The 20,335-nt window shown below is 31.5% G+C and overlaps 1 protein-coding gene across 2 annotated transcripts in view; it reads left to right on the top strand.

The window, feature by feature from the left end:
* The window catches only part of LOC114324551 (alpha-N-acetylgalactosaminidase), a 70,959-nt gene that overhangs the window by 39,925 nt on the left and 10,699 nt on the right, over positions 1–20,335 (top strand). For both annotated transcript variants that reach the window (XM_050657836.1, XM_050657835.1), the window contains exons 6-8: positions 833–994; positions 1,092–1,289; positions 4,274–4,438. In XM_050657836.1, coding sequence (XP_050513793.1) covers positions 833–994; positions 1,092–1,289; positions 4,274–4,438 — 525 coding nt within the window. The remainder of the gene's footprint in view (positions 1–832; positions 995–1,091; positions 1,290–4,273; positions 4,439–20,335) is intronic.

A 20,335-nucleotide genomic window follows, 5' to 3' on the forward strand; every position in this document is an offset into this window, starting at 1 on the left:
ATCGAATAATACCAAACACGACTTCCCACGGAGAGGGGTGGTGTGTAAATTTAATATTTTAAATACGAATCCCGCGATATTTCGCGAAATGAACATCAGATCTAAAAACTAAAAAACACACTTATTCAATATTTTTGAAAAATCTATCGAATGACACCAAACACGACCCCCTACGGAGATGGGGTGGGGGGTTACTTTAAAATCTTAAATGGGAGATCCCATTTTTTATTGCAGATTTTTTTCTCTGATTCTGGCTTTGGTTTAGAACTAGAACCTTTAGCCACGTAATTGTATAACTTATTACTAAGTCAGGGGAGTAATGTGTAGTGTGTGTGTTGAGTAAGTGTCTTGTTACTTTGCAAAGTCGACGTCATTGTCTTTGCAAAGAGACGCTAATTGTTTCCGAACGTCTGCGGTCCCTCCGGTGAGTACCGATCCCACAAGGACAGAAACTATTTTTCATTTATTAATTTATAATAAATGAAAAATTTCTGCCCCTGGTAAGATTCGAACTCCCGACCTTTTATTGCAGATTTTGATTCCTTACTTAAAAACATGGGCACATTTAGCATACTTTGCTCCCCTACCATAAGAATTTATACTAGGTACATCACTAGAGTAATGAGAATGAGAGATAGTAGTACGTGGTAGTACCGTTGGTCTGTGGTCTAAAGGTGCATTCAACTACTCCTTCTAATTGACGTAATTATTGTTTCAGTACGATTTTAGATATTAGAAATGTTAAATATAATATACAAAATCTTTTGGCTTCTGGTATTTTTCGTATCATCAATCGTGACACTTCAAATAGTCAAACATATTCTTCTTTTAGTCTAACTACACAGCTTTGGCTGAAACTTGTAACCTTTGGAGAAATTGGGACGACATTGATGATAGCTGGGAAAGTGTCACATCTATCATAGAGTGGTTTTCCGACAATCAAGATCGAATTGGACCATTTTCAGCACCTGGTCACTGGAATGATCCCGATATGGTAAGAATGTTAAAAATCCTTGGATGTTTCATTATTTTGAGCCTATACTTCTATATACTTGTTACTTAAAATACTATCCATCAAATTTGATTTCTAGCTTGTGATTGGAAATTTTGGATTGAGTTTTGAACAGAGCAAAGGACAGATGTCAGTTTGGTCGGTAATGGCGGCACCGTTGATAATGTCAGTGGATTTAAGAACTATTGAGCCTAAATTTAGAGCAATTCTCCTCAACAAAGATGCTATTGCTGTGAATCAAGATCCCTTAGGTGAAATGGGTCGGCTAGTGCTAAAGGTTTGTTCAAATATGATTTTTAATTATTTTATAAAAGTTTACTATGAAAATATCGGTCTAGACAGTCTAGTTAGCTGAGGCGCAGTCGATCGACAAGTTTAGTGGATTTGCGATTTGCGATCGCTGGTTCGAGCTTCAGCTAGGTCATGAAATTAATAAAAAGGCCAACGCCGTATAGTAGTATAAAATTCTACAGAATCTACGGCTTGTTCTGTAATAAGCTGGTGTCTGATCGGCCTATGGAGGAGCGGTACGGCAAGGGATAAGGGCTTGCGGCTTGGTGATACTTCTCCATAGATCCCTACCGAAGGGTGTTGACGCCTAAGAACGGTGTATATATATATATATATATATATATATATATATATATATATATATATATATATATATATATACTATGAAAATATAAACGATCTTTTGTTGAAATTGAAATATTTATTGAATTTATTAGATTAGGTTCTTCTTGATGTGCTTATCCGTGACGAATGTTGGCGATCATCATAGCAAACTTTACCTTATGTGCAGCAGCACGACAAAGCTGTACATATGTTGTGTTGAACCAGGCTGTGAGGTTCTTCAACCAGGATGTCCTTCTTTCTGAACCTCGCTTTCCAAATATGTTTTCTTATAGGATGGCTTGTAGGAGGATATGTTATCTGGATTCATTTCCACATCTCAATGCTTCAAATTTTCTGCACATATCTTCGTTGAAGATCCACGATTCAACACTATAAAAAAAGACAGAGAAGACGTAGCATCGCAGTATTCTTTCTTTTATACCAAGAGAAAGGTTGTTGGTCTTGAAGAAGGCCCCATACGGTTGAAGGTGGATCTAGCTTTTCCGTTGCGCGCTATTATCTCTTGGTTGTTGAATCATTCTTCATTTATTATGGTGCTGAGATAGTTGTAGTGTTTGGTTCTATAGGGGTTTGGTATAGAGTTCTCTCTTTCTATAGGGGTTTGGTTGTTGTAGAGTTGACCTTCTGTTATCTTTATCTTCCAATAATCATAAGCTTTGTCTTCTATACGTTTATATTCACTCCATATTGTTGATTGTAATACGTGATTTTGTTCATAAGGATTTTTAGGTCTTCTAGGCTGCCCGCAAATACTATGGTTTCATCTGCATATTTGATGTTGTTTAGCCGGTACCCTTTTAGTAGAATACCTTTTTCAGTTTCGTGCAAAGAAATATTATTTCAGAGTAGAGATTGAAAATTAGAGGAGACAAAATACAGTCTTGGCTCACTTCACACATTATCTTCACATATTCGGTGTGTTCACCTTCAACTCCTGAGATTTGGCATCGCAATAGGGAACTTGCACTAAAAAATTTTTTTGCATAAAATTGTTAATTTATGTTTTAAAATGTTATATTCAAAATATTACGTCTTAACAATGAATAGTGTACGTACAACATCTAATCAAAGTTCCGCGCCTAAAATTTCCGTTTTAAACAATTTTAAAAGCGAGACCTGGGGTCTGACGTCACAAGCCACTCGTATCGTTTGTCGGTTCGGGGTGGGCTATTGCATTTAATGCAGTTTGCCCATAGATAAATAATATAGTTGAAATATCTTGTTTTACTCTGTAGCAAAAATGATTTTTCTGTGACAGGCAAAATATTAACATTTTATCTCTGTTGACATGTATCAAAAAGTTCTTTTTTATGAAATTACTTTTGTCGTTTCTTGTGTTGAAGAACAAAGAAGAAACAAGTAACTTAAAAATAAACAAAACTTTTAGTAATAAAAGTAAGAGTAACTAAAAAGTATTGGTGCTACTATAGTATGCGCTCTACAGTCGGGTTTCTACTATAGCTTGCGGTCTACCGAGGGATGCGGTGTAAGTATAAGCTGAGATGATAAAGATATTAACTTGTAAAATTACAACAATGATTCTTCTTATTTATACGTATTATTAACTTTGTAAAGAAGGATTTTGTTGGCTGTGTATACGTTGTATCGGTACGTCTGCTAATCACCATAATCTTTTCTCAGAATGCTTTGAACACAATAATGAAAGGCTCCAGGAGGTACTAATAAACATTACAATAAAATATAATGTTTATTATAATGCAAATTACACCGTAATCTTTTCCAGGATATACGAAATCCTTCGATTAGAGGTAGGTAGATCAAACCCACGGGGTAAACCGTATACTATAATGTAATGGTACCAAACTATTGTCATAAACAGTTTAAACATGCTTATTAATAACTCTTACTTATTTGCCTTGACACCTCGCATTTCTCCAATAGAATAGCTTTTAGTAAGTTAGTCAGATTGACCTTTTGAAAAACCCTCGTCCGTCATATTATGCGTTTTAAACTCTTTACAAAGTAGCACTCAACTTTATCAATTTCAGTTTAAAACTAAGCTGATTGGGGAACTACTTATTACAATATATAAGATGAACATAAATAATACCTAGGAATTTTTCATTAAAGACGATTAAAATGTAATATACCCGTGATACCTACCCTAATCGCGTTGTTTCCGCCGGTTGACCGTGGCCGGTGACGTCGAACCAATAGAAGGACGTTCAAGAGCCTCCTAAGATATTTGAATTTTATAGCATTTTCAAAGCATCGTAATTAGCGTACGGGTTAAAAATATTTGTTTTTTTCGCATGCAAACGTTTTAAGATCATGTTACCTTATGTTTTTAATATCATTTTAATATTTAAAAATTTTTGCAAGTTCCCTATTGATGTCTCTGCATCTCTGTAATAAGACTTGTATTGAGAACAAAGCCTCTCTTTGCATTTACTAATGCAAACTGGTTGGAGGAAATTTGACTTTCACAGAGCTTGTAAATTCCCTTATGGATTATCTTTAGGAACAATTTTAGATGATTTAGGTTACCTAGGTTCGGTTATATGGAAACGAACAAAATTCAGTTTGCTATTATTGTTGATATGATTTTTTATATGCATATTATATATAAATAGTAGAATATTTTAATATTTTGGCGCTTTTCAGAAAAACAATATTTATATATGGACGAAGAAGCTAACAGCTAAAGCTGATGGCAGACAACCTCACGCCATTGCCGTACTAAGCCAAAGAACCGATGGGTACAAATATAGAATGGAATTTACTTTAAAGGATTTGAATATTACCGGTCCAAACGGATTCTTGATAAAGGTAACACAGCTTTGATACTCTTTTATAGATATTCTCTTTTAGAGATATTGGCTGTAAAAAACACCTCTGTCTTCAGTTATCCTAAAAATTTTATGCCAGTCAAATCCGACACATTTTCTGATATTTCCTGTTTATAATTGTAGGGATGGGAAAAACCTACCAGTTATAACCTAAAACAGGTTTTTTACTGCACAGTAAGCGGTTAACAAAACTGATAACTGATTTCTATTTTCGATCCGAATTGCCTGATTCCAACTTCCAGTTCCCTTTCCCCATCGCATTACACAGTACCTACGCAATACACGCTGACGCACTGTGGTTCCAAATGCCGAATATGTGGTCATGAACTTTTTAAAGCGTATATTGTTCATACACTTCGGAATGACTTTCGTACTTAATGGTTTTTGGCATCGCTGATTACTAGACTTAGGCAAATATGCAAATAAAAACATATGAAATATGCGCATAAATATGCAGCATTTTACACAAAAATATGCATGTTTATCTAGAAAATATGCATATAAAAATAAAAAAAAATAGAAGTACCTACAGTAAAACCTGTGTTACCGGCCACCTGTACTAACGGCCAGTTTAAAAATTCGCCAAACCAATTATATGTAGACTACAAAAACTGGCAATACCGGCCACCTTTCTATATCGGCCAATTATTCTTTCATTTTTAGTGGCCGTTACTGACATTTTTTAATATATATATAAATAACGCAGAAAGTAGTATCCGTTTTATTTACAAAAATATTTAAAATATCTTAATTATATCATAATTTACAGTAATTAACATTTATTTATTTTACAAACTAAGCTTAGGTATTTAACTATTTCAGTATTTTAACAAATAAATGATATTACTTTGAATTGTGCTAACACTAAATGATTAACGGCTGTTTAAATTTTTGTAACAAAAACTTATGGTTTCTGAGTAGGTACAATATATTTGCACATGAAAAAACTTCTTTCCACATCAACTGATGTAACTGGGGCATTTTTCAAATACCTATACGGTAATCTTTGCTTTCAAATTAAATGGTTCCTAAAAATGTCCCACCTAGTACTTGAACTAAGTACTTTAGAAAGAACCTGGTAACTATTTGCATAACAATTAAAATCAGGAATCTTGAAAATATCAAGATAATATGACTATGAAAGCAGGAAGATCCCCCAAATATTTACAGGAGATTCTTTGGTTTTTTTTCTCTTTATCTAAGAAAAAAAATACTATGAGCCTAAATTAGAAGCACGCAGCTAAAGGCTATTGTACGAGAAAACACAGCGTTTATTTCCGGCAGTTTCAAATTGCAATTCACAATAATATTACAAGGACAGTTGTTACCGGTATCAATTTTACAACATAATAATTGATTTCTAAAACTGACCATCCCAATAAAAATTTTTACCTAGAGGTATAAACTATCAGATTTTGGAACCCTTATTTAAGGACAAAATTTCAATAAATATCTAGAAATATTGAAACAAAATATATTCGGATTTCCAAGCTCTTCGTTGGTTTTTTTCATCAATATATCTATACACCTGATCAAATTTCAAGTAATATGCACTTTATGCATACTTTTATAGAAATGTGCAAAATTTGACATTTTTGCATATTTTATGCATAATATGCAAAATATGCAATTTGGATATTTGCCTAAGTCTAACTGACTTTTTTTTTAAAAACACAATGACGGATCCTGCATGGCGAAAAGAAATTGAAAATATCAATCAAACGCAAAATGTTTTTAGTCCAGAGAAATAAGGTTTTTCTCGTGACACATCCCCCTCCAGGCCGAAACCAAATTTTTTGAGTAGTATGGACATCTATATTATTAACCTATATGTTTCCTGCAGCCGATTTTGATGATATACATAGTTATAAACAAATGAAGATCGAAAAACGGTAAATTATCGCTTTTTTCGTCTATTACCAAAAAGTTAAGCAATTTAAACAAATTTGAGAGTAAGAAACTCATAAATCGTATAAAAAACTTCAATATGGCATTCGCTGAATATGTCCAACCTTATTGGTTGCTTAGAAAATTGCAAAATAAATCATAAATATTGAGTTTTTATAAATATTCGTAACTTAGGTAAAAATTAACTTAGAATCTTCTTATTACGCGGAATGCCGAGACTTCTTGTACTTAAATTATATTTTAAATTTCAAAGCAATTGGTCAAATAGTTTAAAAGTTATTTAATTTATTTTTCCCAAATTCATTTTTTTTGCAACACTAAGTCAGAAAATTATGAGGTTACAATAATACTTCGGACAGTTTATGAAAGAAGAACATTTATACTATTACCTTAATTAAAAATAAATGACAAAAAATAATTTTAAACAGTGTAAAATTATTTTGCAAAATCATGTCCATTTTTTGCTTACTTATAAACAATTAGAATAACTTTTTAACCGTTACCCGTAGAAAAATTATTTTTTCATATTTAGAAAGACTGAATTTTTATACACATTTAGAAAGAAAAACAACTGTTCTAGGACATTTAGGGACAAAGTTAGCCCCCCATTTTTTTAATTCACATGTTTTTGCAAAATTATTTTGCAATATCTATAATTATTTTTTGTCATTTTTTTTAAATTAAATTAATACTGTAAATTTTCTTCTTTCATAAACTATCCAAAATATTACTGTAACTTCATCATTTTTTGACTTACAGTGTTGCAAAAAAAATTAATTTTGGATAAACAAATTAAATAACTTTTAAACTATTTGACCAATTGCTTTGGAATTTAGGGTGTAATTTAAGCACCATAAGTCTCAGCATTCCATGTAATAAGAAGGTTCTAAGTTAATTTTTACATAAGTTATGAATATTTATAAAAACTCAAAATTTATGATTTATTTGGCAATTTTCTAAGTAACCAATAAGGATAGACATATTCAGCGAACGCCATATTGAAGTTTTTTATACGGTTTATGAGTTTATTACTCTCAAATTTGTTTAAAATGGCCAATTTTTAGTAAGAGACGAAAAAAGCGAAAATTTACCGTTTTTTGATCTTCATTTGTTTATAACTATGTATATCATCAAAATCGGCTGCAGGAAACATATAGGTTATTATTATAGATGACCATATTACTCGAAAAATTTGGTTTCAGCCAGGAGGGGGATGTGTCACCAACACGATATTTTTTTTTTCCTTATTTCTCTGAACTATTTATCAGATTTGGTAGTTTGAGGTCGCTGATTACAAATCTAACATTATTTTTTTGAAAAACAAAACGGCGGTTCCAATATGGCCAAAAGAAATTCGAAAATTTTATTTAAACGCATATTTGTTTGAAATTTTCTTTTTAAACGCATTTTCTTTTTGAAGTACAATATTCAGAATCTATTAACTACTTATGAACAATCGCCCATACATACTCAAAAATCGCCAGAAACATGTAATATGCGTCATTTCACAATTTTGAATTCAAATAACTGCCAACAATGCAAAGGCAGTTAAAGGCAGCTAAACCAATGTGATTATGTATCTTCTTACTGTATATTTTGAGATTAATAAACATTAGGTAATCCCAGAATTATGCTGAATTATGTACTTTTTGAATGTAACTTTACGAAATTTTGATTGTTTGAAGTATATTTTTACTTTTTATTTAGTAACAAATTTTATGCATTTAGTGTTATCAAATGTTTAGTCAACTTTTATCTTACACTAGCTGACCCGGCAGATTTCGTACTGCCTCAATAGATAAGAACAAACTTTTGAAAACAATAAACTTAAAATAAACAAAAAGAATTCGTAATTAATAAACAAAAAATTCTCGATGTGAATGAGTTTTTTTTATTATTTTTAATGAATTACACATAATGTTTGAAGTAATAAAGTTTAGTTAGAAAAAGTTTGCAGTGCAACAGTTGCAATCTTAAATTTGTTTTTCTTATAATGAATATAACAGCTTTATTTTATTTACATTCAAAAAAACCCTGTATTTATAATTGGGTTCGGGGTTGTCCAACTATATAGGTGTTGAAAAATAAAATAAAATTAAAATTAAATATCATTAAATAAAATGAAACAAAATTTCATAAAATTGAATAAAAGTCAATAAAAATAAATAAAAGTGAATAAACTTAAATAAAAATAATAAATAAATTTAAAAAAATAATAAAATTAATAAAAAAATAAATAGAATCTAATAAAAATAATTAAAATAAAATAAAATGAAACAAAATTAATTAAAATTAAATAAAATTTTATAATTTGCTGCTTGTTCTTTTCGTTTGCTCAGAACTTTTCTTCTGCTTGCCGTTCGTCAGAAAAGTTCGGTAGAGATATTTTTTGAAAGTTTCGAAAAATTAAGAAATTCATATTTTGTCCAAATTAAGTCCAAAAGTTAAACAGTTGCACTTTTCTTCGATGAAATTTGTTGCTCGTTCTTCTTCTGTCTTAATATTTCTAAGGCTTAAGATATTGTATTTTGGACACCGATTGAGCTAGAAAAAAAAATTAGTAAGGTTCTGTTCGGAATTAGCAAGGAGTACACCGAATTAATTTCGTATTTTTCACGTCACTATTGTGAGAGTTATGACGTCACACGCAACCCCCTTATGACGTAGAGGTATAAAATATCGACATAAACCTACTCCCAGTCCGGTCGAACATAGCTGCCAAATTTCATAAAAATCGGTCAAGTCGTTTCGGAGGAGTATGGCAACAAACACTGTAAAAAGAGCATTTTATATATATATATAGCTGTAAAAATTTTGGTGGCTACTAAAATGACAAAGGTAAAACCGTATAAACCTTCCCTGAACTTCCACAAATAATTCAACATCAAAATTAGCCAAATCGGTCCACACATTCTCGAGTTTTAGCGAGACTAACGCACAGCAATAGATTTTTATATATAAGAAGATGCAAAACTTTAGATGGCTATTAAAAAATAACGGTCGAAGATAGAAAAGTTAAAATTTAGGGTTGTATTTACCTTTGCCTTCCACATCACATAAAATTAAGAAAAAACAGTTTGACCAAAAAAATAAAAAAATATTTTAGGGGGGCAGCCCCCATTACGACGTACGGACATGAAAAATACATAACAACCTATTCTCGGTCCGGTCAAATACACGTGGAAAATGTCATAAAAATCTATTCAGTCGTTCTCGAGTTATGTGTTGGTAACTGTCACGACTTTCTTTTGTTTATATAGATGTAAAATATTTAAATGACCATTAAAAAATAACGGTTAGTGCTGGAAAAGTAAAAATTTAGGGTTGTATGTATCTTTACGTTCCACATCATATGAAATTTAAAAAAAAGAGTTTCTCTGAAAAAATAGAAATAAATATAAGGGTGGCAAGCCCCCTTAAGACGCACGGGTATGAAATATAGATAACAACCTACTACCGGTCCGGTCGAGTACACTTGCAAACTTTCATAAAAATCGGTCAAGTCGTTTCGGAGGAGTATGGCAACAAACACTGTAAAAAGAGCATTTTATACATATAGCTGTAAAAATTTTGGTGGCTACTAAAATGACAAAGGTAAAACCGTATAAACCTTCCCTGAACTTCCACAAATAATTCAACATCAAAATTAGCCAAATCGGTCCACACATTCTCGAGTTTTAGCGAGACTAACGCACAGCAATAGATTTTTATATATAAGAAGATGCAAAACTTTAGATGGCTATTAAAAAATAACGGTCGAAGATAGAAAAGTTAAAATTTAGGGTTGTATTTACCTTTGCCTTCCACATCACATAAAATTAAGAAAAAACAGTTTGACCAAAAAAATAAAAAAATATTTTAGGGGGGCAGCCCCCGTTACGACGTACGGACATGAAAAATACATAACAACCTATTCTCGGTCCGGTCAAATACACGTGGAAAATTTCATAAAAATCTATTCAGTCGTTCTCGAGTTATGTGTTGGTAACTGTCACGACTTTCTTTTGTTTATATAGATGTAAAATATTTAAATGGCCATTAAAAAATAACGGTTAGTGCTGGAAAAGTAAAAATTTAGGGTTGTATGTATCTTTACGTTCCACATCATATGAAATTAAAAAAAAAGAGTTTCTCTGAAAAAATAGAAATAAATATAAGGGTGGCAAGCCCCCTTAAGACGCACGGGTATGAAATATAGATAACAACCTACTACCGGTCCGGTCGAGTACACTTGCAAACTTTCATAAAAATCGGTCAAGTCGTTTCGGAGGAGTATGGCAACAAACACTGTAAAAAGAGCATTTTATACATATAGCTGTAAAAATTTTGGTGGCTACTAAAATGACAATATAAAACCGTATAAACCTTCCCTGAACTTCCACAAATAATTCAACATCAAAATTAGCCAAATCGGTCCACACATTCTCGAGTTTTAGCGAGACTAACGCACAGCAATAGATTTTTATATATAAGATTAAAACATACTTGAAAAAGAAGAATCTGCTTTACAGCGATAAAATTGACACATTACAAAACGTTTTACAGCGTTTTCAATATACGCGTCCTTTTTCACTTTCACTGCCGCGCCGGTACGTACAAAATATCGTACGTAGTCAAAATTACGTCGTACATGGCTCACTTGTCCCTGAGCTATGAATAAGAATAGATCTGGTCCGATCTTTATACCTGCGTGTTACGAGTTTATGATAGTATGAGAAAACAATTGTAAACATGAAAATCCCTATATAGGGACTTTTTATTTTACCTCAGGACCACGCTTTCATCATTTGGAACCACTGTTCGACGCACTGTTATATTCGAATATATTGAATCTTGTTATCAATATATTCTTTCGTTATTATCGGTACCTACCAATAATATCAATAATATTGATATCGATTCGAATGGAGTATCGCAAACTAAAGTACAATGTAAATGTAATATTGTAACCTATTGCGTATTGGCTATGTGCTGTTTCACATTATAAGAATTCAAACGTGCGAGTTTTAGAACGCACGACGACATTCCAATGGTGGCGCATGTAATCATATGGAGCCTTTCTCACTATCATAGACGGTGGTTGGAACGTTCGGTGAAGTCGCCGTGTTTATGCCGTCCCTCGCTTACAACAACAGACGGCAACCGTGCCGTCTTTACGCACCCAGTAGCATAGGGGACTTAATGCATCCTTTCATATGATACTGTCGTTCAGTCGCACGAAGGTAGTTTCTTTGGTTGTTTGGTACATTATTTTCATTTACACTTTGTGGCTGTTTAAAGTAGGTGCATATATTTTATATTATGATGTCTCAGATTGATAGTGAAATATTAATAACATTAATTGAAGCGAGACCTGTTCATTGGGACAAAACAATAAAAATATATAAAGATAGAAACTTGACGAGAAATGCTTGGAATGGTGTATGCCGTGCACTTAACAGTGCACGAATTAATTTGAATGAATTAATTTGACGAATTGGTGATAAAGAAAAAAACACATTTTATAAGTAAAGCAAAATTAATTATATGATAGTGATAACAACAGTAATTAAAACTGCTAAGTATATTATAATAAACTTTATTTTACATAGTTGCAATTAACATTGAGTGTTTCCATCAATATGTGTGAATATAAAAATATATAAATCGTATCTTTTTGTGTTAATATGATGGACTCAATGAATTCGGTTCCTCTTATTTCTTTTTCTTCGACGATAAAGTAAACACAACGCTATAATTTGATTTCGCTCCATATAAAATATACCTTTTATTCTACGAAATTATATTTAGTTTTATAGGGTAAACAACTCGGTGAAAACTGGAGTAGGGCGGCGGTCACGTCTTGTGTGAAATTATCTAAAAACAACATTTAAAACGAGGGGAACAACATTTAAAAATGAATGGATGACAGAGGGTCTTTTAAATTCTGTACATGAAAAACATAGATTGTAATGTTGTTCTGAAGCTGTTTCCTTGAGGATTTTTTATAATAAACTAGTCTAAATGGGAAATAAGCCACAATTTAACTAAAAAATAATAATTTTATTAACGTTTCGACGCCCAAATCGGATGTCGAAACGTTAATAAAATCATTTTTTTAGTTCAATTGTGGCTTATTGCCCATTTAGAATAGTTTATTACATAGATTGTATGAGCTAATTAGATGAGCTAATCCAAGATCCCACAAATAACTTAGTAGAACAACGATTATAAAAACAAATTAAGGCTTTTAATTAAAAACATAAGAAATAATAACTGACAAAATAGAAATTGCAAATGAATTAAATACGCATTACAGTACATTAGGACAAAAGTATGGACAAAAAATACCCATTTGTAATGATACATCGTAATGATACATATCCGACATCGTACGATGGTACCTACCTCAGCCACAAAATGTAAATAAAAATAATATACCAAACAACACAGCAAAATATCTTCGTACGACTCAATTCTTATTGTGTGAAAAGGATAGGTGCGTCAAAACTACCGCACGAGAAAACCCTCGCACGTTCAAAATTCTTATAATGTGAGACAGCACATTGGTTAAAAAAACCGAACACTGGCTGTTTTTTCTGACCAGTTATAAACGCCAGGTTGAATCGTACGTAAAAATACCGGTCTAACCGAGATCCAGTGTTTTGTGAAAACCCGCTATCCCTAATATATTGTGAAGAATTTTTCAGCAGAAAACGTAAAAAAGTAATGTGAACTCGTATAATTCGAATCAAAGCTTTTATTACAGTAGATAATGTTTATTTATACAATAACATTGTTAAAAAAAGAATAGTTGGTCAACGTAATTAATAAATTTGTTTGATTCTAATTGAGACAGTCATCACGCGTAACTACGATAAATCCAAAATGCATAGACACCAAGTTAGATACGACCCTATTCATGACACACCAACTCGCATACATATTAAGACAAATAAATATATGGAAGGAAGAATATAATTTAGAAATTGAATTAATGATGTTATGCTACTATACAGTATACCTAAATATAATAGCAAGACATCATTAATTCAATTTCTAATATATTCTTCCATATATTTATTTTTTTAATATGTATGCGAGTTGGTGTATTATGAATAGGATCCTATAGTCTGGGCTGATTATCGGAGAATAGGCCATTTTTGGGAAAAGTTATTTACCAGCAATTTTATTGCTGGAATCTAATCTTATGATTATATATATTAATAATATAGGTATGCAAAGTCCGCAGATAGTGTGCTACTTTTTTTTATTAACAAAATTTTTCACCCAAAACACTTTAATAAAAATTCACCGAAATTAAATTCTGCATAAAGACATGTTTTTCCCGATCTGCTCCGACGAAAATTTTCCTCGGAAAATGCTGGTTTTCCCAACAAAATCTTTAAATTTCAAATTTCAAGTTTTAGATAAGTAAATATCTACCAATAATTAAATAACTCAGTGACATAAAAGCTTTCTTGGTTTAGATTATAGTTCCAGAAGCCGGTGAAAATTAAACGAATATTTTAGCAACAATTCAATTGTTAATTAATAATTTACGGTCGCAATAATAACCAAAATAATTATGATACACTAATCAAACTTTGAAATCTGATAAAGATTAGATGCCTATTTAATATTTTGTCGACAAAATATAAATTTTTAATTTTTTTGAATAATCTTTAAATGTTTAAAAAGAAATAGTTATAAACAACAAATTAACGTTTCTCAGGAAGTTTTTATTATATTCTAATGTTAAAAAATAGGTAAAATGCGTATTTCAAAGATCTTGAAAATGAATGCTTCAAACTTTTTTGCAACCATTTGCAAAAAAGTTATGAAACAGCAAAGTAAACATACGATTACTACGTTGTTTATATATTTTTTAATTCTTTCAAAGCGTAAAAGTGAGTTTAAAGTACAAGCTAATTACTTACAAAAAATATCGATTATTGGTTTAATGGTTATATTTTAATTAAAGATTATAAATATTTTTTTGTAATTTACACGCGCGAAAGTAGACTAATACAGTACCGTGGCTAAAATTTTCACTCGAAGCGACGACCGCCGCGCGACGTAGAGTAGTTAATATATAAAATTATGTATTATAACCCGTCCACATACACAACTTCCGCGAGTTTAAAGCGTGTCAGTTGCTTCGAGTGAACATTTTAGCTCCGGCTCTGTATCAAGCCTACTTTCGCGCTAAAAATTACAAAAAAAAACATTTTTAATCTTTGATTAAAATATAATCATTGAACTAATGTTTGATATTTTTTGAGAATAATTAATTTGTACCATAAACTCACTTTTAAACTTTGAAACAATTAAAACAAATTATAAACAACGGAGAAATTGTATACTTACTTTGCTGTTTCATAACTTTTTTGCAAATGGTTGAAAATTTTTTTAAAGCATTCATTTTCAAGACCTTTGAAATACGCATTTTAACTATTTTTTAAAATTAGAATATAATAAACAATTTCTGAGAAATGTTAATTTGCTTATAACTATTTTTTTTTAACATTTAAAGATTATGCAAAAAAATTAAAAATTTATATTTTGTCGACAAAATATTAAATAGGCATCACATATTTATAATCTTTCTAAGTTTGATCAATGTCTCATGATAATTTTGGTTGCTATTGCGACTGTAAATTGTTAATTAACAATTGAATTGTTGCTAAAATATTCGTTTAATTTTCACCGGCTTCTGCAGTTATAATCTATACTAAGAAAGCTTTTATTTCACCAAGTGACTTAATTATTGATAAATAATTACTTGCCCAAAAAATGTATTTGAAAATTCGAGATTTTGTTGGGAAAACCCATATTTTCCGAGGAAAATTTTCATCGCAGCAAATCGGGAAAAACGTGCCTCTATGTAAAATTAAATTGGGGTGAATTTTTATTTGAGTGTTTTTGGTGTAAAGTTAAAATCTTCGGAGTTATACACCAATAATTGAAATAAACACGATTTGGGTACGCCATTTTGTTAATAAAAAAAGTAGCACACTATCTGCGAACTTTGCATACCTATATTATTAATATATAGGATCATAATATTCGATTCCAGCCATAAAATTGCTGGTAAATAACCTTTCTTTGTACTTTACTAATTAGACCAGCGTATTATAACTATTTTTTTTTCAAAATTTAAAGATTATGCAAAAAAACGAAAAATTTATATTTTGTCGATAAAATATTAAATAAGCATCTCATCTTTATATTCTTTATAAGTTTGATCAATGTATCATGATTATTTTGGTTATTATTGCGATCGTAAATTGTTAATTAACAATTGAATTGTTGCTAAAATATTCGTTTAATTTTCACCGGCTTCTGGAATTACAATCTATACCAAGAAAGCTTTGATGTCACTAAGTTATTTAATTATTGATTAATAATTACTTACCTAAAACTTTATTTGAAAATTAGAGTTTTTGTTAGGAAAACCCGCATTTTCCGAGGAAAATTTTCGTCGGAGCAAATCGTGAAAAACATATCTCTATGCAGAATTTAATTGCGGCGAATTTTTATTTGCATGTTTTTGTTGTAAAGTTAAAATCTTCGGAGTTATAGAGCAATAATTGAAAAAAATACGATTTGTCGGCGTCATTTTGTTTTTAAAGAAAGTAGCACACTATCTGCGGACTTTGCATACCTATATTATTAATATATAGGATCTTATAATTCGATTCCAGCAATAAAATTACTGGTAAATAACTTTTCCATGAATTTTTCTAATTAGCCCAGAGTACTATCCAAGTTAGTGTCTAAGCATTTTGGATGTATCTTAGTTACGCGTGACGTTGCGACCCTGTCAGAAATGGTGGTGACATCTGGGTGACTGTCTCAATTAGAATCAAACAAATTTATCCATTGCGTTGACCAACTATTCTTTTTTGAACAATGAAGGTGTGTAGTATTATTTTGATCCCGTGTAAGTTCACCGAATAGATTTTATCTTACTAATGCATCTTCTTGAAAATTTTGATTTTGAAATGAACTTCCTTCTTTCGAACTAAACTTTTTTACATTTTAAAGATTTTTGTTGTAGTGCCAAGTGAGAAATATTTACATAACAATACGTTAAACTGTTGAAATATGTATAACAATATTAAATAGAATATTATTACAGATAACTTTTCAAAGAAAATTAGGTCAAACATGTGATCTTTATTTTAGAACTTTGCGTACGATTTAACCCAAAACCTTAGATTTAAGATACAATACTTCAGTGAAATTCTTTGTTGAATATATATTTTAAACAACCGTTAAGTACTTTAACAAAACGTATTGTATATTCAACGATGTAAGATGTAAGAGATAAATATTTTGTTTACAGTTGACTGTATACCTACATGTTTACCTAAAAACATTTGACGTTTCGATTTCCACTAGGGAAATCGTTCCCAAAAAAGATTGAAAAAAATTATTTTTCTTCTTCTTCTTCTTTTTCTTCCTCTTTATAAGCAATTGTGCTTGTTCATTGGCGGATAGATACCTCTTTGGAAGGTTGTCACTCCATCTTTTGCGCGGTCGGCCGATACTTCTTCTACCGATTGGTGATTTATCTCGTGCTATTTTGACCATACGTGTCTCCCCCATTCTGGTTATGTGGTTATTCCATTCTTTTTTTATTTGTGTCCAACTAGACCAGGGAGCATCTGTAAAAATATTAGTACATTTGGACGTTGAGAGGTGACTCAAACTTTTTTGTAGAAATTACTTGAAAATAAATCAAATAATAATATTAGAGTTATCCTCCCTCTCAAAAAGGTCCGGAACATTGTTTAAATAATCAAAATGTCAAAAAATGAAGGAAAAATTCGATTTTTTTCTTCGTTTTTTGATTATAACTTTAAAAGTATTCATTTCCGAGAAAAGTTGTACCGACATAAAAGTTGCGTAATTAAATTTGCTACAATAGAGAATTGATTAAAAATTTAAAAAAGAGTCACCCAAAATTAGTTTGATTTTTGTGGAATTAAAATATTAAAATACAACAAAATATAGAGTAAGAAAATAATATATTAGATGAAGATTGTAAGACATTTTGGTGGAAATCAACTTGTTTGAATCGAACACCGCTGTCCTGCGCGTAGCACCAAAAATTAAAGTTTATTTAAAAAATTTCCTGACGCCGGTGGTAATTAATCGATTTTAATTTTGCAAATTGCAAATGAAAGGTACAGTAACTTCTATAAGCAAAAAAATTCAACTTGCTATCTGCTTTATTTTCAGTCCTGCAACATTTAAAAAAAATGAATTTTTTTGCGAAAGCTGGATTGCAAAATTTATTTTGCAAAATCGATTAAACCGATCTTAATGAAATTTACAGTGTTGTTTTAATATATCACCACCAAGTTTTCTGGGTAAAATATGAAGGTCCTAAGTGTAGCTCAAATGGTTGAAAAACGTAAAATGCGAATACTTGTTTTTGTATGGTTTTTTCCGCAATTATTGCTATTTTGCAACAAAGGTGACTATTTTTTAAATTTTTAACCAATTCTATATTGTAGGAAATTTAATTACGCAACTTTTATCTCAGCACAACTTTTCGCAGAAATGAATAGTTTTAAAATTATAATCAAAAAACCAATAAAAAAATCGAATTTTTCCTTCATATTTTGACATTTTGATTATTTAAACAATGTTCCGGACCATTTTGAGTGGGAGGATAACTCAAATATTATTATTTGAGTTATTTTCAAGAAATTTGTGCAAAAAAATTTGAGTCGCCACTCAACGTCCATCTCAAAACAGATGCGCCCTGGACTAAACAAACTGCCCCCTAAAACAGAAAAAATTTGAAATGATTAAAACTGTTTATATGTGAATATACAAAACTAAGAGCAATAATTATTATAGAAAGAATGTATCAAAATTCACAATTCGTTAGAAGATGCTTATTGTGAGACTAGTTTCTTCTTCTTCTTCCTCTTTATAAGCAATTCTGCTTGTTTATTGGCAGATTGATACCTCTATGGAAAGCGGTCACTCCATATTTGGCGCGGTCGGTCGATACTTCTACCAATTAGTGATTTACCACTTTCTATTTTGACCACATGTATCTTCCCTATTCTGCTTATATGGTTAGGTACTCTATTCTTTTTTCTATTTAGTGTCCATTCGTTTATACACTGTACGTTACATTTTCTTCCAATGTCTTCATTCCTCTTTCGACCTCTCAGCGTATTTCCTGTAATTGTTCTCAGTAATCACATTTCTGCCGTTTCTACTAGTTATTGTATTGTGGCTGTATCGGGTCTTGTTTCTGATGGATATGTCATTATTGGTCTTACACTGGCTTGTAAATTCTTGACTTCATCTCAGTATTAATTTGTTGGTTTCGCCATATCGTGTTATTAAGGCATCCTGCCAGTATATTTGTTTTCTACTTGATTTCTCACTTCTTTGTCCAGGTCTTCGTAACTTGACAATGTAATTCCAAGGTATTTTACTTCCATTACCCGTTGTCCTAGGTGAGCGACGGAAAACGACGCGACGCGATGCGGTGCGATGCGATACGATGCGACCAGTAATTCACGCGGCGTGTGGCTTATGTAGCGTCGCTTTGCATCGCTCAATCTAGGACAAACGTGACGATGTCAATTCATTCCTATTCTTAACTATGGGGAAGTATACGGTAGTGCTACTAGAAAATTCATATTAAATACTTAGCTTAAAAAAATTCCAAAAACGAAGAAGAAAGACAACAAATATCATGTATTTTAGAGCGAAATAAATTTGGAGTTTTATTGTTTTATATTCGAAATTAATAAATAATCCACGCTTCTAAATACTTAGCCATATTCTAAATACTTAGCTTTAAAAAAATTCCATAAACGAAGAAGAAAGACAACAAATTAATATCATATAAATATTTAGAGCAAAATAAATTTGGAGAATTTCATCATTTATATTCGAAATTAAGAAATAATCCACGTTGGTTTAAAGAGTATACTTTCGATTATATCATTGCAGCTTTTAAACCCAGTTTCAACTGTTAATAAGTAATTTTCAAAAACCAATTTCTATTACAGAGATGCTGTTACTGACTTTAAGATATGTCACACTGCGTGCGTCGTGTCTGGTCGCGAACAAAACAAGTTCGCACTTCGTCGCGTCTTGTCGTAGACTGATTAACCCGAAAACGTAGGCCACACACAAATACAACCATTACTTGATATTTTCGCGTAGCGTCGCGTCGTGTCGCGTTGTCGCGTTTGTCGTTCAGCTAGGACAACGGGTTACTTGTTCAATACTGATACCATCAATTTCTATTTTACATCTGATTGGTTCTTTACTGGTTACTACTGTTTTAATTTTCTGAGATGAAATTGTCATATTGAATTCTTTTGGTCTTATTTTAAATCTGTGGACTAATCTTTGCACACTATCTTCATCTTGGGCTATCAATATTGCGTCGTCTGCGTAGCAGAGTATTTTTACTTCTTTGTTTCCCATTCTATATCCTCTTCCTTTATTGACGTTTTTGATGATTTCATCCACGATTAAATTCAAGAGCATAGGCCTCAATGAGTCTTCCTCAGGGGCGTGCAGTCCATGGAAGCAAGGGAAATAATACGTGGTAAGGTAATACCGTACCAACTGAGTAACTGAGATTATTTAAAAAAAAATTGAACAAACACATAAGCAGAAGCAGGATTTTAAGTTGCATACGAGAATATTTAATCATGTAATACAAGCAGTAAGTAATAAGAAAAGGCAACAAGAAAAGACAACAAAGCAATGAAATACTTTAAAAGCAGCGATGTATGCTGCATTTCTAGCTTTCGTTCCGTACGCGGACCCATAGGCCATGATCGTATTCCTACGTTGGTATTTGGAGTCATGTCCGCAGATAATCTTATTTCAAATTTGCTTCTCCTCAGCCTATGTAAAAATCACCTGGGTTGCACGCAGAGTGGCGAGTTCAAATTTCGGGCATATCTATCGCCTATAAGCAATTTCGTCAACT

Source organism: Diabrotica virgifera, chromosome 8 (genome assembly GCF_917563875.1).
Source record: "Diabrotica virgifera virgifera chromosome 8, PGI_DIABVI_V3a".
In the NCBI taxonomy this organism is placed as follows: Eukaryota; Metazoa; Arthropoda; class Insecta; order Coleoptera; family Chrysomelidae; genus Diabrotica; species Diabrotica virgifera.